We start from the raw sequence: 12,967 nt of genomic DNA, 5'->3' as shown, positions 1-12,967 counted from the left end.
CCCCTGGAGAAGGGAAGGATCCAGGGAGAGCTTCCAGCACATTCCAGGGCCTGAAGGGGCTCCAGGAGAGCTGCAGAGGGACTGGGGACAAGGCCTGGAGGGACAGGACACAAGGAATGGCTCCCACTGCCAGAGGGCAGCCATGGATGGGATCTTGGGAATGAGGAATTCCTGGCTGGGCTGGGATTGCCAGAGCAGCTGGGGCTGCCCCTGGATCCCTGGAATGTCCAAGGAAAGGCTGGAGCCCCCTGGGATGGTGGGATTGGAATGGGATGGGATTTGAGGTCCCTTCCCACCCAAACTATTCCAGGATTCTGGGATCAAGGAGGCTCAGAATCCAGCCCGAGGGATTTTTATGGAAGTTGGGGATGGAAAAGGGAAGGGAGACCCTTCCTGGAGTCCCAAGATTCCCAGTGAAGCCCCCGGATCAAAAAATTCCTTCCTGGAGCAGAGTCAGGGTGGGGATGGATCCAATGCCAGGCTGGGAGAGCTGAGAATGGAGGGAATTCCCTGGGAAAGGGAGCTTGGGGTGGGATTTTGGGAATGAGGAATTCCTGGCTGGGCTGGAATTGCCAGAGCAGCTGGGGCTGCCCCTGGATCCCTGGAATGTCCAAGGAAATGTTGGACACCGGGGCTGGAGCAGCCTGGGACAGTGGGAGGGTTGGAACAGGCTGGGCTTTGAGGTCCCTTCCCTCCCAAACCATTCTGGGGTTTTCAGAGGCTGAAAACACCCCCAGCGCTGAGCCCTGGGTCCAGAAGGGGAGCAGCAGGAAGGCAGAGGTGACACAGCAAGGTGGGAGAAGAGACCTCACCACAGGCAGCAGAACCCCACGGGATCCAGCCGGCAGCAGCAGGGCAGGTCTGGTGGCACTGACCAGGTCCTCAGACGGCTCCCAGGGCAGCTCCACAGCCAGGATGTCACCAAGCACAGGTCCAAGTGCCCCCTGAAACAAGCAGGGCGTGTGGCTGAGGGCAGGCAGGGCTCTCCACGCCGCCCTGCCGAGGCTGTTGGGTCACCCAAGTGAGTCAGGAGCACCCTGGTGCCACCCCAGCGAGGCAAAGGTTAAATCAGCCTCAGCCAACCAAACCTTCTCCTTGCCTAAAATCACTGTACTGACACAAATGTTCCCCGAGAGAGGCCAGAATGGATTTGTGCCCCCACAACAACAACTAGAAAAGCCTCAAAAATCATTAATTTTCAGTGAGGTTGGTCCTTTTTTATAAAGTCCAGACCCTTTGTTGTTGCTGCCTCAAATGATGCAAACCAAGATCCAGTGTTGTAGCCTCTCCTTTGATTTTTAGGAAAAAAAATCCCAGAAACTTTTCACCTTTGGGTAGAAATATTTCACTGGCGTGGCAAAGGGCTTTACTGGAAAGGCATCTCCTGGAAAAACAGAGTTAATTGGCTATAACGCCAATTTAGTTTGGATTACTGATGAGGGAATTAATATTTCTGTAGACAATGGATTGCCTCCATGTCCCTAATCCCCCTTGGAAATGCCCTGGATAAAGAATGAGTAGGGATTTCAGTATGTGGTTTACCACGTGTACACTTAGAATTAATTTTAGAATTAATTGATGTTTCTGGAAAATCTTTAGGCTTTATGTCAGGAAAATCTGAGGCTTTATATCAGTTAATATCCCCGGCTGCAATGGAGCTATGCATTTCCAACTCAGTTTTCCTTAAATTAGGAAACCAAGGCCTTCACATTTGTTTGGTTATCCTCACACAACCCTTTCCATTTACAGCATTTCAGAGCAGAAATATGAAGTTACACTGGACAAAAATTTGAAGTCGTGCATGTGTTGGAAATGATATAACTTTCCTAATTTTTTAATGGTTATTTTAATTATTTATGAGCAGCACCCACTTTTAAAGCTCTAGTAAAGCTTCTCCACTGACCTTTATTATGACTTTGATCATTAAATAATCAATTAAGTTTGTTAAAATGAACCCTGGCAAACTTCAATGAACAGACCCAAAGAATTCGAAGACTGTGGGATCTTAAATTTATGGCACTTCAAGGATATTGGAGTAACCAGAAAATTAGAGGAAATTAAGGCCTGAAAGGCTGGAGACTCTATGTCTGAGAAAAAGATAAGAAAATTACTAAATAATTTGGACCAGATCAGTAAAAAAAGTGAGGAAATGAATAGTGAACATTTACTGCAATAGTAATTAATGAAGAAGATGATGAAATTTAGAACCAATGAACATTAATTTGTCTGTTAAAATATACAAACAAGTGAAAAATTTTGTATTTGGGTTTATGTGGAGGCCTGACATTTGTCAGCGACACACACAAACCTTGGCCAAGAATAAATCCTTTGACATTTTTAAAATGAGTGTTAGGAATCTTATTTATCCCCACGGTTTTGGTGACATTTGTACAAAAATACAAAGTTACACCTACGCAGAAATATGAAACCACACTTGCACAGCATGCAAATAGACCTAAAACCCCTTAAAATTTTATCTACTAACTGTGGCAACGTGTTGGTCTGACAGCCATGGCAATGTAATTAAACAATTTAGCTATAAAGATGTGAAAAATGCGTATTTTATGATTGGCTCTTCGCAAATATTAAATTGAGTACTGTATGTATCATGGAGGGTTATTTTGTAATACTGTATTAATCCTTTTAAAGTAGTGTGTTAAGTATAGTTTTAGGTTACAACATAATGTTAAAATAAAAACTCTGTGATGTAAGATGGTTTTTACTAGCTCAAGAAAAGGGATATGATAAACAAGAAACTCTTCACACAGAGATAACAGCAACAGGGCCCATAAAGAGTTACTGGCTCCTTATCAGAAAAAACAAATGTGAAAAATGCATATTTTATGATTGGCTTTCCTCAAATATTACTATGAATATTATATGTGTAATGTTAGAAAGTTATGCTGTATTAATTCTCTTAAGTAGTGTGTTAAATATAGCTTTAGGTCACAACATAATGTTAAAATAGAGACTGTATGTGGGGGGAGTTTTTTGGTTTTTTTGGAATGAGATACTCGCTTTGAGGAACCCCTAAATCTTCCAGAGAAAAGGAATTTATGTTTTTCTCATCAGAAGAAGCGAATTTCTTCAGGCCTTGCTCAAACTTGAAGACACCATGGGGATTAAAGGAAACAGTTGACATACAACAGAGTTCTTGTTTTAAATATAATGTATGCATAGCCATGAAGGATGTATGAATATGCAACAGTGTATTGGTTTAACGTTATTCCTTTGTCCACAAGGTATGTTTTTCGTGACTTAGTGTCTGAGAGCATCTGGACCTCCATAATTATTTGCTTTTTATTGTCTTGTAATTGTCCTAACTCTAAACTTTATTACTCTAATTGTATTATTATTTTTATAACTATTTTATTATTATTAAACTCTTAAAAATTCTAAAAACAAGTGATTGGCATTTTTCACACCCTTAAAATTTGACCTACTAACTGTGGCAACGTGTCGGGGTCTGACAGACATGGTAATGTAATTAAACAATTTAGCTATAATTAAAAAAAAAAGCGAAATTGTCTCCGTGAGGGCTCCTTCGCCCCCCCCCAACATGGCGGCCCCCTCACGCCCTTCCCGCCAAAACCCGCCCGCGCGCGCCTTTGCCCCGCCCCCGGCGCGGCCGGTGACGTAACGCGGCGCGAGCGCCCGCGCAGGCGCAGAGAGCGCGAGGCCGCGGCGGCGTGAGGGGAGCCGAGAGCCCCGGCGGGCAAAGGGGAAAAACCTGCCCGGCGTGAGGGGAAACGGGACAGGTCTGCGAGAGGTGAGGGGAAATATGGGCACGGGGAGGTCTGGGGAGAGGGAGCGGTGAAATTTGGGTGGGGGCGGCGGTTGGGAGGGAGAAAGGAGGTTTGGAGGGGGATCAGAGAGGTTTGAGGAGGAGCACTGTGAGGTGTGCAGAGATGAAATGTGAGGAGGGGGAGAAGTGAGGTTTGGGCAATGGGAGGAGCAGAGGCTTGGGGCGGGCAAAGAGGGGAGGTTTGAGAAGCAGGAGAGTTTAAATTTGGGGAGGGTGATCAGAGAGATTTGAGGATCATCGAAGAGGTTTGTGGTGAGGGAGAGGAGAGCTTTGGGGAGGGGGAAAGGTGAGGTTTGAGGAGAAGTCTGGGGAAGGGTTTGTGGTCTGAGGTTGGCTGCCTGCCTGTGACAGGATTGTGTCCTTCACATAAGGTATTACTGGGCATAAAGGAGAAAATAAATTCTGTGGGTTTCATATGATGGAAAATACTCTGTTACCTACTGAAATAGGTGAGAATTTTCACTGGTCTTGCCCGGAGGAGGCAGGAGCTTTCCTTCAGCCTTTTGAAGGACATTATTATTCAAAAATGAGGGAAAAGATGGACACTGTTCCACAGAAACCTGGCTGAAAATCTTCCTGCTGATTAAAAACTCAGAGATTTTGCCTTTTCCTTGTGTTCTCACAGACAATGACACCGAACAAGAGTCCAGACACGTCCCTCATTGACCTGGCTGTGAAGATGAGGAAACAGGCTGAGACCAGGAAGGTGGTGCTGGCCTGGGGGTTCCTCAATATATCTGTAGCAGGCATGATCTACACTGAAATGTAAGTTAATTGTTCCATCTGATTCAAACCAGCAAAGATTCCACCGTGTGGAGCCCTTAATATCCCCCAGAATGGAATTTCTGCTAAATTCTCCCTTCTTGTTTTGCTTTTCAGGACTGGGAAGCTGCTGAGCACGTATTACAACATCACCTGCTTTCCACTCTGGTACATTGGTGAGTCCTTGCAACATTTAAGTCCAATTTCAGGATTGTTTATTACTCATTTTTATTGCTGGGAGGTTGTTTTTAAGGCAGGTGGGTTTTTTCTGTTTGAGTTTTAAACCAAAACTTTGTTTTGCTTTCTGTGATCTCCCTTGAAACTGCTGGAACTCCATCCTTTTTAGTGGCAGATAAGGAGTGTTAACAGCTTTTTCTCTGTCCTGAAAGGGTAGGAAGGACTTATTTAATGTGTGAAATCTTTCCTAATGTGTGGATTAAGGCTTTAGGGAGCCTTAGATTTATTTTCCTGCTGTGCTGAGCTCTGGGTGGGGGGTGATATTTTACAATTCAAGTCAGTTTCAGAGGAGGAGACTCTAAGCTCTGTCAAACAGTGTGGAAAGAAGCAAGAATCATGAGATTTCCTTTTTGGAAATATTTTAAAAATTAAATTTTAAAATGGATAACTTAACTTTCCATGCTGTTGAAATTATCTCCAACGGTTCTTGCCTAAGAAAGTGAAGAAATCTTGGATATTTCCCAAACTGGCAGCACTAATAATGATCTTTTTTAAATAGACACAGCCTGGTTTTGCCGATAATGTAATTTTTGTTCAGCCCATGACAGAAACTCGTGCGTTTCTTGCAGAATTTGCCCTGGCAGCCCTGTTCAGCCTCAACGCCCTGTTTGATTTCTGGAGGTACTTCACCTACACGGCAGCACCAACCAGCTTGGTCACGAGTCCCAGCCACCAGATCATGGGCTGGCTGCGCAAGGCAGGTGGGGAATAAACCCTCTTTTTATCCTTTTTCACTGTTTTATTGTCGTTTCTCCAGTTCTGTGTTCTTTATTCTGAATTATCTCCTGGCAGGAGCTCTAAGCTGAGCTGGGCCCTTGGGGGTGTCCTGTGCGGGGCCAGGAGTTGGGCTCGATGTAGTTCCTCATGCTGTGGTTTAGTTAATGTCCATTTGAGGTGGAGCTAATTGTGTTTTAATAATTGAGACGTGAATTAGTGTGGTAAAGATGAAAGCAGTGGGCAGGTGGAGGAGCTGATGGAATGTTAGAGAATCCCCAGCATGGGCTCATGGGTCTCAGCTGTATCTGAATTCTGCAGGGATCAGGTTTTCAGTGTCCCTTTTAACATCTCTAAACTTGCATTAAATACTTTTTAAATTAAAAAGGGCAGTCTGGGTGACCCTGCTGGTCCTTCCCTTGCAGGTGCACAGAGCCCTCCACGGGAGGCAGCGGCCAAGCGGGTGCTGTCCCTGACGCCGTCCCCGCCCATCCAGGGCCAGTGTGTGCTGAGCTACAGCCCGTCCCGCTCGCCCAGCGCCAGCCCCAAGTTCTCTGCCAGCTGCCTCGGCGGCTACAGCCCCCAACTCCAGGCTCTGCCAGGGACCAGCCCCTCTCACAGCCCCTCTGCCGCTTACTCACCCAGCAGCAGCTACGCCAAGGTAACCCCCAGCACACGGCCCCGTGGCGCAGCTTTAACCTTGTCAACGAAAGGAAATTCAGGGTTTTTCTGTTTTGTTTGCTCCCAAGGTTTCCAGCTTCAGCCACTCTCCCAACGGATCTCCCTATTCCATGAGTGTGGGGCCTGTGGACAGCGGTGGGATAAGGTCTCATTACCGATTCTCCCCCATTCTGTACAACAATTCCACCTACAAAGACGACTGCATCACCGATGTCAAATCCCTGGACACCTTCCTGAGGAACGAGGAGGAGAAACAGCACCGAGTTCAACTGGGTAAACTGGGGGATTTGCTGGGAGAACCTTGGAAGGGAAGAGCTGTTGGTTGTGTCCAGTTTTGGCTTTTGTGATGGGAGAAGTACCAGTAAAAAGGTACCATTTGTTGATCACCTGTGAGCCTGGCAAAGGACCTGCTCCTAGTGAGGAATTGGGGTGTGAGTGAACCCCATTGTTTCCCCTTCAGGCAATTTTCCTCCCCTTACTCCTTGGAACAAGATCTGAGCATGGGAATGCTGATAGGTTATCTCTGTAGCTGTAATGGACTGAGATAAGATCACCTTGATAAGAGGGGGATTTTGTGCAGCTGATTTCAGATAAAGGGGCTGAATCCAGTACATTTTTCTCCTGGATTGGGACAATTAAGATAAGGATAAAAGGAATGAGCTACACCCAGTAGGTTTTTGTCCTGGGTTGGGACAATCAAGATAAGGGTAAATGCAGAGTGACTTCAGTGTATTCACTCACACTGACCTCTTGTCCCCGTGCTGTTTATCCAGAATTACTTGGCAATAATTGAAGTTAACTTCTTAATGAATGGATCTTTGCAGGAAGCTCAGATTCCAGCTCTCCCTCCAGCAGCCCGACCTTTTGGAACTACAGCCGCTCCATGGCAGACCACGCACAGATCCTGAGGAAGTTCCAGTATCAGCTGGCCTGCAGGTCCCAGGCTCCTTCTGCACACAAGGATGAAGCTGACCTGAGCTCCAAACAGGCTGCAGAAGAGGTAAATTCCGCAAAAAAAAAAAAATTGTCAAGGGAGAAATGGGATTTTAAAATGTACCTTTGTGCAAAGGTTTGGATTTGAGCTGGGTCAGGAATGTGGGGGAAAAAAGTCCTCCAGCATTCGGCCAACTCCTTTCTTTTGCAAGCAGCAGGAATTGCCACAGACCCTGAAAACTCTGAGCTCTGTGAGGTTCCCACATGGATTTAATAAACCTTTCCATAGGTGTGGGCACGGGTGACAATGAACCGGCAGCTCCTGGATCACATGGATTCCTGGACAGCAAAATTCAGGAATGTAAGTCCTTCTCTGGGGAATTCCAAGTGGAGTGGGAAAATTCCTCCATGTCCGCTGTGCCTGAGGTGGGAAGGGTTGCAGGCCTGTCTGAGAGCTGGGTGGTCTGTCACACACAAATCCCACAAATTTATCATCTCCCTCCTGTCCTGAGCCAAGCAGGAGAGGGACTGGATCTGTCAGTTTGGATGGCTGATTCATAATCCCCTTTCCTCATTGCCCAGAAAAGCTTTACCCCATACACATGGGTATTTCCAACTCCTACACATTGAATTTTCTGCTTTTCCAGAAGCTGTTAAAAAGTCACTTAAATTCTGCCTGGCTTTGATAATTAACTTAAATTATTTCCCTCCTTGATTTGCTTCAGTATTTCTGTTAAACTGCTTTGTGGTTGTGGTGGGGATGATTATAGGGTGTAAACCGAGGGGTTTATTAAACATTCCTGTTGCTTCTGAGCTTGAATTTTCCCCTTTTTCCTTCCCAGTGGATCAATGACACCATTCTGGTGCCACTGGTGGAAGAGATGGAATCTGTGAGCATTCAGCTGAGGAGGATGGGCTGTCCAGAACTGCAGATTGGAGGTAGGATCAACAGCCTGGGAGTTCCCTTGGAATGGGAATAACATAAATTAGGTCTGGGAAGTAATTTTGTTCAATTTCTGTTCTATTTTAATATTGTCTTTGTTCCACCTCCTGCATTTCTTTAAGCTGGGAAGGTTTTCTGTAATACTTCTATAAATATCAATGCTTGGACATTTGGGTAAAATCATTAAATTCCTCTTTTTCCCCCCATAAATTTGGTTTTACAGCTCAAATTATCATTAATAATAATTGATTATTAATCAGGCAGAAAGCATTTCAAAGACAGATGTGCTGTAAATTCTCAGTGTCTCCCGAAAGTCTCTGTCTCCACTGCTATGTGCTTTCCCAAGTTCCTCCTTCAATTCACTATCTTCTTGAAAGAACTGGGTTTTTTTAAATTCTATCATTTTTTTTTAAATTCTGATGAACTGGGGTTCTGTTTATCAAGTCAGGTTAGGATTCTGCAGCAGCTGCTTCTCCTGTTTTAAGTTAACTGAGAAGTGGATTTGATGTGGTGGGTTTTAATTAAATTTTTTTTGAGTTGTTCTTGGAGTGTTTCCTCAAAAGCTACTGTTGCAAGGTGCTTAAAAACCCTGTAGCTGCTGCTTTTGTTTCCACTTTGTTTCTTTCCCGCTGCCCTTAAGTTGCCGCGGGCTGCTTGTCGCTGCTGTGTGGGAGGTTTGTGCTGCTGAGTGTCGCTGAGCTGATGCCGGGGGTGGTGTGGGGTCGGTGTTGGGTGTGGGGTCGGTGTTTGTTTGCTGTGGGTCGGTGTTTGCAGCCCCGGGGCTGGCTGTGCCCGGCTCAGCTCCAGCCCCTGTGTTGCAGAAGCCAGCATCAGCAGCCTCAAACAGGCGGCCCTGGTGAAAGCCCCGCTCATCCCGACCCTCAACGCGCTGGTGCAGTACTTGGATCTCACCCCAAACCAGGAATACCTGGTGGAAAGGATCAGAGGTTCGTGGTGCTGCTGTTTGATTTCCAGACTTTTCCATCCTGCAGTGGCCTTATTGGTTCTGTATCCCAGAGCAGCTGGGGCTGCCCTGCATCCCTGGAATGTCCAAGGCCAGGGCCTGGAGCACCGTGGGATGGTGGGAGGTGTCCCTGCCCAGGGCAGGGGATAGAACTGGATGATCCTTCAGTTTCCCTCCAATCCAAACCATTCCACAATTTCCTCCTGCCTGCTCAGGGTGCAAAGGGATTGAATCGCTTCATTATCTACAAACAAAAATCATCCTTTAACTTTACCCTTTTATCAATACCTTCCCTGCCAATTTGAATTTTTCCCATTTTCTACACCACAAACCCCCTTTGTTCAGGTGTACTTGCAGCCCCCAGCAGGTGAATGACTGTTGTCATTGCAGAGCTTTCCCAATTTGATTTTTCCCATTTTCTACACCACAAACCCCCTTTGTTCAGATGTACTTGCAGCCCCCAGCAGGTGAATGACTGTTGTCGTTGCAGAGCTTTCCCAGGGGGGCTGCATGAGCTCCTTCCGATGGAACGGAGGAGGGGATTTCAAGGGCCGGAAATGGGACACGGATCTTCCCACCGACTCCTCGGTGAGTCCAGGGATTGCTTGGATTTTGGGATAGGGTTTGGAGTCAATGAGGAACATGGGAAAATCAGAAAACGGAGCTTTGCAGCTTTGCTGCCAGATAATGAAAGAGATTCTGTTGCTGGAAGTGGAAAATCAACCTTGAAATAGGGTTTGATTTTCTGTTTGGGAACATGGTTAAATATTTGGAATTGTCCAGCTATGTTGCAGCTCTTGAGTGTCCTGATAAACAGAAACAGCTCAAAAGTGCAAATAAAGAAGTTTTGACATTAATTTTAAGGCTGCTAGAAGAAAAAAATAGACAATTTCACATTTTTCCTAATTTTGGGTAGTAAAATGCTGTGAGGTCCAAGGTGCATCTCGCAGATTCTTTAAGATTTGTGGCATTTTTTCCCAGCAAATCCACCTCTTCCTGTCAAACAGCTCCTGTTGGGTATAAGGAACACAGAAAGCACCAGATGACAGAAAATTTGCTGATGTTACCCACATAAAATATTAAGGCCTCTCCAGAAAGGGTTGAAACAACCCTCGGGCTGTCCCTGGTTTTCTGGATGCTCATCCCAGGACTTCATTTCACAGTTTTGGCATTCCTAAGACTGGTGGCCAGCCCAGACTTTCCCAGTGATTTTCATGAGGGAAAGGGAGAAGTTTCCTTGCTGCGTTTGGGGCGGGCAGAGCTGTTTTTTGAGCTCCTCTGCCATTCTCAGCCAAATCAGAAATTGATGATTTAGGCATGAAGCTGCTCCTAAGTCTGGGGTTAAGACAGCATGGTAATCACAGATTATCAAAGACTGGGATTAACTCCTGGATCACAGGGAGGAAGCTGCCGGGGTTTGGGGCAATTCCAGTGAGATTTGGTTGTGTTTCCCAGATCCTGATGCACGTGTTCTGCACTTACCTGGACTCCAGACTCCCGCCTCACCCCAAGTATCCCGATGGCAAAACCTTCACTTCCCAGCACTTCATCCAGACTCCAGATAAACCAGGTACTGGGCTGTCCTGGGCTCTTTTCCTCTGGGATCACAGCAGCACCTCTGAAATCTGGCTTTTTAATTAATTTTTAATTCAGACACTTCAAACGAAAACGTGTTCTGCATCTACCAGAGCAGCATCAACCCACCCCACTACGAGCTGATCTACGAGTGCCACGTCTACAGCCTGCCCAAGGTATGGGGGTTTGTTCTCCTCCTGCTCTCAGGAATCATTTCCAGGGAGGATTTGGGGTCCTTTTAAATCCTATACACGTTTTTGTCCACTTACACAGAGGCTGGTCCAGCTTGGTCTTTGCCCAGCACGTTTTTGCTGCTGAATACTACCCGTGGTGTCTGTTTAGGATCCTGTTCCTAGGCAGGATCTTCCTCTCATTAATTTTCTGCTAATTTACTGTAAAACCCCAAATCACAGTCCCCAGTGGGTGATGTCACCCCTTGAGACCTGTGCAAATTCCAAGGGGGAAGTTCCAAACTAGGAAAATGTTGAAATTTTTACTTGTTTTGATTTCTACATCCTTGTCTCTCTCTCTCTCTGTGGCTCCAGGGCAGGAACAACATGTTCCACACCTTGCTGATGTTCCTGTACATCATAAAGACAAAGGAGTCTGGGATGCTGGGGTAGGTATCCCATGGGAATGATGTCAGACCAAAACCACCACGGTGGGGTGATAATGAATGGTGTTAAAATCAAATTAACAGCAGCTTTTAAATAGAAATGCTAATTGTGATCCCTTTGGGTTTTGCAGGCGTGTAAATCTGGGTTTGTCGGGAGTCAACGTCCTGTGGATCTTTGGGGAGTAATGGGACACAGCCCTGGAGGACAGCGCTGCTCCGAGGGGTGAACTTTGACTTCAGCATGGACTTGCTACAAAACAGGATCATTAAAGCTCAGCTTTGGGGACAGAGGGAGGAAGTGCCTGGAATTTCCATGTGGGTTTTGTCAAGGCATTGCATAGAGTTTCACTGTGGAAATGCTCCTGTGATGAACTCCAGGCAGGAGTTCTCCTTCCTGCTCCTCACCTCAGCCAGTCCTGTTTAAACTGAGCTTCACTGATCTCAGACTAAACTGAACCAAACCAAACCAAACCTGCTTTGAAGGTGCAGCTGGAACAGCCTCCCCAGGCTGTGCACAGCTGGGAGCACTTGGACGGATAAAGCAACTTGGACAACTCCAGGATCCAAGAAATTCCACAGCCAGAACTCAGACTCAATTGTGCTTTGTTTTATTCTGTATGATAAAAACCAGTGATTTTTATCCCTGATTATTGGTGTGATTTCTGACCCCTCAAGATGTTCCTGCAGCTGAAAAGGAAGGACAAAACCATGTTTGTCTTGCTGAATTCAGTAAATAAGAATTTTACTTATGTTTTCAATTTTTATTTTCGTTGTTTTGTACAAAACCAGCGTGGCCTCCCCTCTTAGGGAGCCTTGTGAGCTCTGAACTCCCCAGGTACCTTCACTGCCACCAACTCTCACCTGCCTTTGCTTTTGAATTTAATTTTCCTTCAGCTTTTTTCACTAATCACCACCTAATTTGAGCTTTATGCACCTCGGTGGGAAACCAGGCCCTACACACCCACAGGTTTTTGGGAATTTTTACCTTTTTTGGTAAAAGCACTTGGATTTGCTTCAAAGAAAGGATCGATCAATATTTGTCAAATTTCTCTAAGGGGCAGGGGAAGAATTTGTTGTAAATTCTGGTAAATCAGTATTTTAGAATTGTATATAGGAGTATAAACACATGGAATCATTGTACTGTATTTTTTACTGATGGGGGGAAAGAGGAATTTTGGAACTCTGCTGTTTTTTGGGGTGAACTGACTGGTTTTGGTGACTCTGTCTCTCTTTCCTGGGGGGACCTGGGTTTTTCCAAGGAACTGGTAACAAAATGGCTCATTTGGTTCTTGTATTAAATGAGTTGGTTTTATCAAACACTTTTTGGGGTTTTTCTTGCGTTTAGCATCACCACATCCATCCGTGTACCACAGAGGAAATGTTCAAGAACCAGATTTAGCTGGGTTTTACCCCAAAACTCCCCTCCCTGAGGGCAGCAGAGCCCCCTGAGGTGTATTAGCCTCACATTCTAAAAACGTGAAGTGCAGGAATCCCTTTTTTCACCAAAAAGTGGTGATCCTCAGGAAGAGCCCATCCCATAGGACACCCTTGGGTGCCCTGGCATCTGCAGCCCCAGGAGGTTTTTGGGGTCCTCAGAACCTCATATCCCTCGGTGCTCCCAGGATCCTGCACAGCCTCCAGATGGATCCTTCTGCACCCCAATAAATCACACATCCCAGTCCCTGTGCACCCCAATAAATCACACATCCCACTCCCTCTGTGCCCCAATAAATCACA

At 45.9% G+C, this 12,967-nt stretch overlaps 1 protein-coding gene across 1 annotated transcript; it reads left to right on the top strand.

The window, feature by feature from the left end:
• Positions 1-3,642: 3,642 nt before the first annotated feature.
• Positions 3,643-12,547, top strand: TMEM209 (transmembrane protein 209). The gene is made up of 15 exons (XM_030289599.4): positions 3,643-3,769; positions 4,431-4,570; positions 4,685-4,743; positions 5,374-5,505; positions 5,944-6,179; positions 6,268-6,472; positions 7,024-7,199; positions 7,422-7,493; positions 7,975-8,071; positions 8,897-9,022; positions 9,530-9,627; positions 10,495-10,609; positions 10,693-10,790; positions 11,160-11,233; positions 11,362-12,547. The coding sequence occupies exons 2-15, from the start codon at positions 4,434-4,436 to the stop codon at positions 11,414-11,416; spliced, it is 1,680 nt and encodes a 559-aa protein (XP_030145459.2). The 5' UTR covers positions 3,643-3,769; positions 4,431-4,433; the 3' UTR covers positions 11,417-12,547.
• The last annotated feature ends 420 nt before the right edge of the window (positions 12,548-12,967 follow it).

This window comes from Taeniopygia guttata, chromosome 1A, assembly GCF_048771995.1.
Source record: "Taeniopygia guttata chromosome 1A, bTaeGut7.mat, whole genome shotgun sequence".
Classification (NCBI taxonomy): domain Eukaryota; kingdom Metazoa; phylum Chordata; class Aves; order Passeriformes; family Estrildidae; genus Taeniopygia; species Taeniopygia guttata.
This window is presented reverse-complemented; position numbering and strand designations above follow the sequence as displayed.

Coding starts and splice junctions, on each gene's coding strand:
- TMEM209 (XM_030289599.4), top strand. CDS start 4,434: ATGACACCGAACAAGAGTCCAGACACGTCCCTCATTGACCTGGCTGTG. Junction 7,494..7,974: donor GGACAGCAAAATTCAGGAAT/GTAAGTCCTTCT, acceptor TTTCCTTCCCAG/TGGATCAATGACACCATTCT. Junction 11,234..11,361: donor AAGGAGTCTGGGATGCTGGG/GTAGGTATCCCA, acceptor TGGGTTTTGCAG/GCGTGTAAATCTGGGTTTGT.